The sequence below is a fragment of the Pinus tabuliformis genome, chromosome 3_2, assembly GCF_031772625.1.
Source record: "Pinus tabuliformis cultivar Carrire ecotype Pingquan chromosome 3_2, CPIR1, whole genome shotgun sequence".
NCBI lineage: Eukaryota > Viridiplantae > Streptophyta > Pinopsida > Pinales > Pinaceae > Pinus > Pinus tabuliformis.
In genome coordinates, this window is record NC_142302.1 from 683,811,903 (window position 1) to 683,818,705 (window position 6,803).

The 6,803-nt window shown below is 30.4% G+C and overlaps 1 protein-coding gene across 2 annotated transcripts; it reads right to left on the reverse strand.

Annotated features, from left to right (window-relative positions):
• Positions 1-5,320: 5,320 nt before the first annotated feature.
• Positions 5,321-6,189, reverse strand: LOC149182490 (uncharacterized). 2 transcript variants are annotated; one of them, XM_089418528.1, is made up of 3 exons: positions 5,892-6,189; positions 5,606-5,644; positions 5,321-5,516 (listed from the first exon to the last, which is right to left on the reverse strand). In XM_089418528.1, the coding sequence occupies exons 1-3, from the start codon at positions 6,160-6,162 to the stop codon at positions 5,464-5,466; spliced, it is 363 nt and encodes a 120-aa protein (XP_089274654.1). In that variant the 5' UTR covers positions 6,163-6,189; the 3' UTR covers positions 5,321-5,463. The 2 variants fall into 2 exon arrangements, with proteins under 2 accessions (XP_089274654.1, XP_089274655.1); XM_089418529.1 differs by lacking the exon at positions 5,892-6,189 and adding an exon at positions 5,737-5,867.
• Between the last annotated feature and the right edge of the window lie 614 nt (positions 6,190-6,803).

A 6,803-nucleotide genomic window follows, 5' to 3' on the forward strand; every position in this document is an offset into this window, starting at 1 on the left:
AGATCATTCCCCATATGCCATTCCCAAATAAGCCCCTCCATAATGACTTCTACAGTAATGCCCAACCAAATCTCCTCAGATTCAATATCCTCAACCACCCAATTGTTTAGGAAGGGAGATATGGTCGAACTTGACAAGGTGGAGTTTGTTATTATTAGTCACACCAAACCAGATGTATTTGTCCATAATCCGATTTAGACACTTAATGTTATATATTAAATATATATTTATTATAAAACTAAATTATAATTTTTATGGTAAAAAAATCAATAAAATAAAAATTCAAAAAAATATTATTTTATATGATTGATATATTATTACGTAATTTTTATTTAGTTAAAAAATAATAATTAAAAAGAAACTATCTATAAAAGAAGAAAATCGAAATGTTATATGTTTAGATATAATAGGGTACTATAACATGAAAAGGATGGAATTTCAATATTATATTAATTATCAAATTTGTTCATTTCAAAACCTTTATTTAATTAACATTGATGAATAGCATGTTACCGATCTAAGTCCTACCTTTATAACAGATTTAATAATAATAATAAATATAAATTTTGATATAAAATATTAATTTATAAATTAATAATAAGAATAATAAATATTTTATTAATAAATCGTATCATTATTTTTATTAAATTGAAAACTATATAAAAGATAAATAAATTATCTTACTATTTCGTTTTCGAGTAACCAAGAATAACTATGTGTGGTTAGAATGGTTGCTGAATTTTATATATTAGTTTTTTTTATTAAATAACGAAAGTTATTTAATAATTTTAATTTATTATATTTTTTCAAATTAATTAATTAGTTTTAATATTAATTAAAATAATATATATGAAATATAGTAAAAACATGTTTTTAATCTTCAGATCAAATTTATTTATCGAATATAGGTTTCGCATAATTAGATGTTGGGTTTATTCTAATACAAATTATGAATTAGATTATGAAAAGTCAAAATGTTGGAGTAAATATTTTATTTATCATTAAACACATAATTTTTAAATTTTTACTTGCTAAATTTAACGTTAGTAATAGATGAAATTTCCACATAAAAAACTAAATATTTATAATATACTATTTAATTATTAGAACTAAACGTTTCTTTTTAAATTTAGCTTTAAATAAAAAGTTAAATATTTTTAAAATTATCATTTAAATTTTTATATCATAGATACTATGAATTTTAAATTAATTTTATATATATATATATATAAAACATATATGTGATAATTTAATGTTGGATATTCATTGACGTGTAATAAATATAATTTAATTAAACTTAAAGATTTCTTATTTTTTAATTTGATTGAGTAAAATGGTTATTTTTAAATTATTTAAAAATATTATAAGAATTAAAAAACATATGGTTTTAAGAGTAAGTTTTAATGGTCTAGATTTAGATGTGAAATTCCTTAATAATGGTGCTAGTTATTTGAGTTTCTATTGTTATTAGTTGTAATCCACATCAATAGTTTACCTCATTTACTATCCACAATATGTGAATATGTGAGGAAGTACTTCAATTTCCAATACTTTCATTCCATGTAAAGAAAACATAAAAAAATAAATAATTATATATCTTTCGGAGAAGATCACATAAGACAACATTTGTCGACGCGTTTCGAACCAACCAGTGTGGTTCATCGTGAGCAGTATCTTCATGCCAGTTCCCATCATTTCCCGGCTCAAAAGTTGGGTGTTCTTAATACCCTGGCTACTCGGGCCCTAAGGATCTCAGGAGAGTTTAGAGAATGAAAAATCCCATCTCCTTGATGTCTTTGTTGAGAACGGTTATAGTAGATTCTTGGGTCAGAGGGCTTTCATTAAAGCTTCGAAGAATTCGCTTTCTCATCGAGAACCGAAGGAGCGAGTTCCTGGTGTCGTTCTTCCTTATGTTCAAGGGACCACTGATAAGATTGGTAGGATTCTCAGGTCGCATGATGTTCCTGTGACCTTTAGGCCCCTGAACACCATTCGCATGTCCCCCAGATCAGCAAAGGATCCTATCGACCCTGAAGATATGAAAGGTGTGTACTTGATCCCCTGTTCTTGTGGGACCCCCTACATTGGGGAAACCGGTCGCTCCATTAACCAGAGGATTAATGAGCATGTTGCTGATCTTAAGCATAGGCATACTAAGTCTTCCGCTTTGGTTGAGCACGCCGAGAAAACCAATCATCATGTTTGTATTGAGGAAGCTAGTGTTATTGCTAAAGTTTCGCACTTCCATCATCGGAAATTTAGGGAGGCGCTTGAGATTGAAAAGAGGCCGTGTAATCTCAATAGAGATGATGGCTGGAAAATCAGTCGATGTTGGATCCCAGCACTCTCGTCTTAATCCTCGTTTTTTTTTTTTTTTTTTTTACTCATTTTTAATAATAATAATAATAATAATAATAATAATAATAAATTAAATAACAATATAAATAAATAAATAATTAAAATAAAAATAAAAATTAATTAATTAATTAATTTATTTATTTATTTATTTATTTATTTATTTATTTATTTATTTATTTATTTATTTATTTATTTATTTATTTATTTATTTATCTATTGTTTATTTTTATTATTATTATTATTTATTATTATTATTATTATTATTATTATTATTTATTTATTTATTTATTTTATTATTATTATTATTATTATTATTATTATTATTTTTTTTTTTTTTTTTTTTTTTTTTTTATTATTTATTTACATATATATATATATATATATATATATTAACTTGTATTCACAATTAATTTATTAATAGGCGAGGTCCTTTACAACTAATCTCCTTTTAAATAATAATTAACCTATAATTTTTAACTATTTTTAATAACTTTTAACTAACTATTATCACTAATTTAAATTATTTTATTTATTTATTAAGGGATTGGTCCCCTTTATAACTTATCTCTTTTTTTATTATTAAAAAAGTTTTGATCCCGGTCCAATAGTCAATATTAGCTGTTGGTCAAATTAGCCGTTGGAGGCTCTGCTCGGTCTATTTAACATGCTAAGCTAGATCTGTTTCTTCAACTTGTCCTGAAGATGAACCACACTGGTTGGTTCGTTGGAGCTCTGCTCGGTCTATTTAACATGCTAAGCTAGATTTGTTTCTTCAACTTGTCCTGACGATGAACCACACTGGTTGGTTTGAAACACGTCGACAAATGATGTCTTATGTGATCTTCACCAAAAAATATTTTTTGTAAACTTGATATGGATCACAGAAGCCTAAACTCTACAATTATATATCTATAAAACAACATTTAAGAAAAAAACTGGATCAACGTAAACCCAATTTAAAAATAATCTATTTTTATATATTCATTCTATTATATTTAGTCATACTTTTCTAATCATAATTTTATTGAGAATTTATTTTGGGATCCACCACATGAGAAGTTAGACTATCAATGTTTCAAACTTACCATTCATAATAATGATGAACCACAAGAGATTATATTATCAATGTTCAAACTTACAACTCAGATTCATTATCAACCTAAGTAGCAGTTTCAAACCATAATAATCTAATATCTCAACAAAAAATTATTATACTTAATTAAATATCTATACCAAAAATAATGTGAGCCTAGGTTAATTAAATAATTTTTAAAATGTTGTAACACCCTATGCTGCAAAAACATTTACTTTTTCTTACCAAGTTTTACATATTACTTCAAGAACTTTTACTTTGCTTAGCATAGTTTGTTAAAGGATTAAGGCTAGAAACCCAAAACATTTTTTTTATTTTGTTATTAAGGAACTTAAATAGTTTGTTAAAATAACTGAACGAAATAGTTATCTAACTCCTTAGATAGTTGCCCATCTTTCCTCCCCAAAAAAGGGAAAAGAGGGGGAAAAAGAGGGGGACATCAGAAATAGCAATTTTCTCACATTTTTCCTTGAGTTGGGCACGAGTAACCAGTGAGAAAGAAATCTATGGAAAATAGTTAACTGTTATGCGACTTGAGGTTGGTCTGTAGTCTGAGGCCCAAGATACTAGACTGTGTTAGCCAGTATTTTTCAGGAGCAGGAAGTGATCGGAGGGGGACTATGGACGTAATTGCCAAGTTCATGGTAGGGTGGTGAGACTTCTAGAAAACATAAACTATCTATGAATTTCTAAACAGCAATTTTCTCACATTTTTCCTTGAGTTGGGCACGAGTAACCAATGAGAAAGAAATCTATGGAAAATAGTTAACTGTTATGCGACTTGAGGTTGGTCTGTAGTCTAAGGCCCAAGATACCAGACTGTGTTAGCCAGTATTTGTCAGGAGCAGGAAGTGATCGGAGGGGACTCTGGACGTAATTGCCAAGTTCGTGGTAGGGTGGTGAGACTTCTAGAAAACATAAACTATCTATGAATTTCTAAACAGACAGGAATAGATAAGTGACAACTCCATGCTTGTTAATTATTTCTAGAAAAGTATTACATAGACCAAGGATGGACGATTATCATCATAACTATATCATGAAGCCTGCTCTGTTGTTTAAAGTTTAGATATGTAGTAAGTAGATTTTATCAGTTATTAGGATTAAGTTTTCATGATTAAAGTGAAGTATTGATACTATTCTATTAAACAAGAAATAGGAAAGATACTATTAATTTTAATACTGGTCTAATCTGTTTACTCTTATGTTCTGTAGAATACATAACAGTTTCAAGTAATAATCGGAAACCTTTTTACAAACTCCAGTAAAATAAATCTTTTACCATCAACTCTAAGACAATAGCCATAGAGATAGTGTAGGAATTATAAATGAAAATGCTAATCAATAACAGAGCTACAAATTACTTTAAAATAACGCAAGAAGAATACATAGATGAAACTATATCGTGAACATTGGACATTCTTTAAATGCATTCGAATATAAAGTACGATAGAAAATATAGAACTAGAAAACTCTTCTTGCAATTAATCCTTAACTAAGTTGTCGGAAACTGTTGAAACCATGGCAGACTAGACAGGGTCCACCTCGGTCCTCAACCAATTCCAGAATAAAGGTTCAAGAGCCAACTGGCCTCACAATAATGGAACTTGACTTAAAAACTCAAGATTGTAATTCTCAATTAGACCAAGAACAATAATCACAAGTAAAACCCCAACAATTTACAAGATTGTAGAAGTTATCATAACATTAACCATGTATGAAGATTGTGAAAAAGGGTTGAAACCCTTAAATAATCCAAACAAAGGAAAATATACAAACTGAGTGCCGATGCAATCATTTACAAGAGTTGAAATCTTAACATTGCAACAAATTTATAGTTTAAGAGTTGGCCGAGCTTCAACTCAAAAATGACATCCAAACTGAACAGTTAAACTATGTGAAACAGTTAAAAATGCTTCTGACATTAAACATGACCAAAGGAAAAATATTCAATTCACAAATGGTCGAAGGATGCCTCAAAACCAACTTGAGGCATAAGATGAATTTTCTTGTTAAGAAACTTTCCAATCCACACTTGGAAAAGAATGCATGCCAAGGGTTTTACCTATAATGACAGGTTAGAAGTTAAGCCTCTGAGATTTAATAAATAGATATTGAACCAAAGTATACCTCAATGCTATGAGCTTTCCTTACCTGTGAAGGAGCTGCATCGAACCAACAAGAGTTGAAAACCTGGGAGAAACATGCAAGGTTAGTGCTTGAGTCTCTATGCATGTTAAGAGAAAACAAAAGAATCCCATTTGAAACTCTAGAAAAAACCTTACCCCTGCAAGGGAAGCCCTCCTCCTTCCATCGTGCCTTGCTGGAGGAACGATGTAGCAGGTGGAGAGCATGTTTGCAAACAAGGACAGTTAAATCAAAAGTATTCAACCAGACAATGTTCAAACCCAAAGACAACTTTGGATAGATAACCAATTACCAACCTTACCAGTGCATTCGCCCGCAATCAATGGATTGAGGAGGGCCAGTGCCGCCATGGAAATCTCCATCAAGCTTGCAAGGAGTTGCAGAACCACATCACACAGCAACCATTGCGTCAAATGAAAAATGTGCAGGACAGGAAGACGAAGGTAAGGAATAGGTTTATTAGAAAGCCCCAGAGCCGTTGGATCCTTACACCCAGATCCTATGGTGGAACTCTTTCCACAGTTAATACCTAGACGTCTGGCAGTAGGACAGACTGCCCACATTAAGATGAGCCACAGATGGTAGCGTACCCATAACCTACCTCCTCAATAGTGTAAGGCCACGAGAATCATGCTAGAGCCATGTGGGTCAAGTCCATTCAATGACACATAAAGTTGTCAGACAGCCATAGCTCCAAATTGATTTAACAACTACCAAATTAACATTTATAACCATTGAATGTTGTATGTATTTACATTAAACAGAGGATCAAGAATTATACAGACCATGATATTATACAATGAGATGCATTTATTTAGTAATTCAAAAGAAAAAAATTGTTGTTAGCATTAATGTGTTACAAATGGTATCAGAGCGAAAGGTTCGCACACTAAGACTTACGGGCTCAATATATATACCTACAGACAAACAAAGAATATATATATATATATATATATATATATATATAAGTGAAATATGCTTGTATATAAATCAGTAATATTAACCAAGTAAGTATGAATGTGAACACAGAGACAAAGGTCAGTACCAAAGAGTAGAAATGTAGGGGAGCCCCAGATTATCAAACCAGCCAAAAGTGCCTTATGTGGAGGCCAACCCGATATATGGATACAGCTGGGAGAAGAATCTCGGCAAGCCAATGTTTCCCTACTTGAAATAGTGCAACAACTACGTGCAGAAATGATGA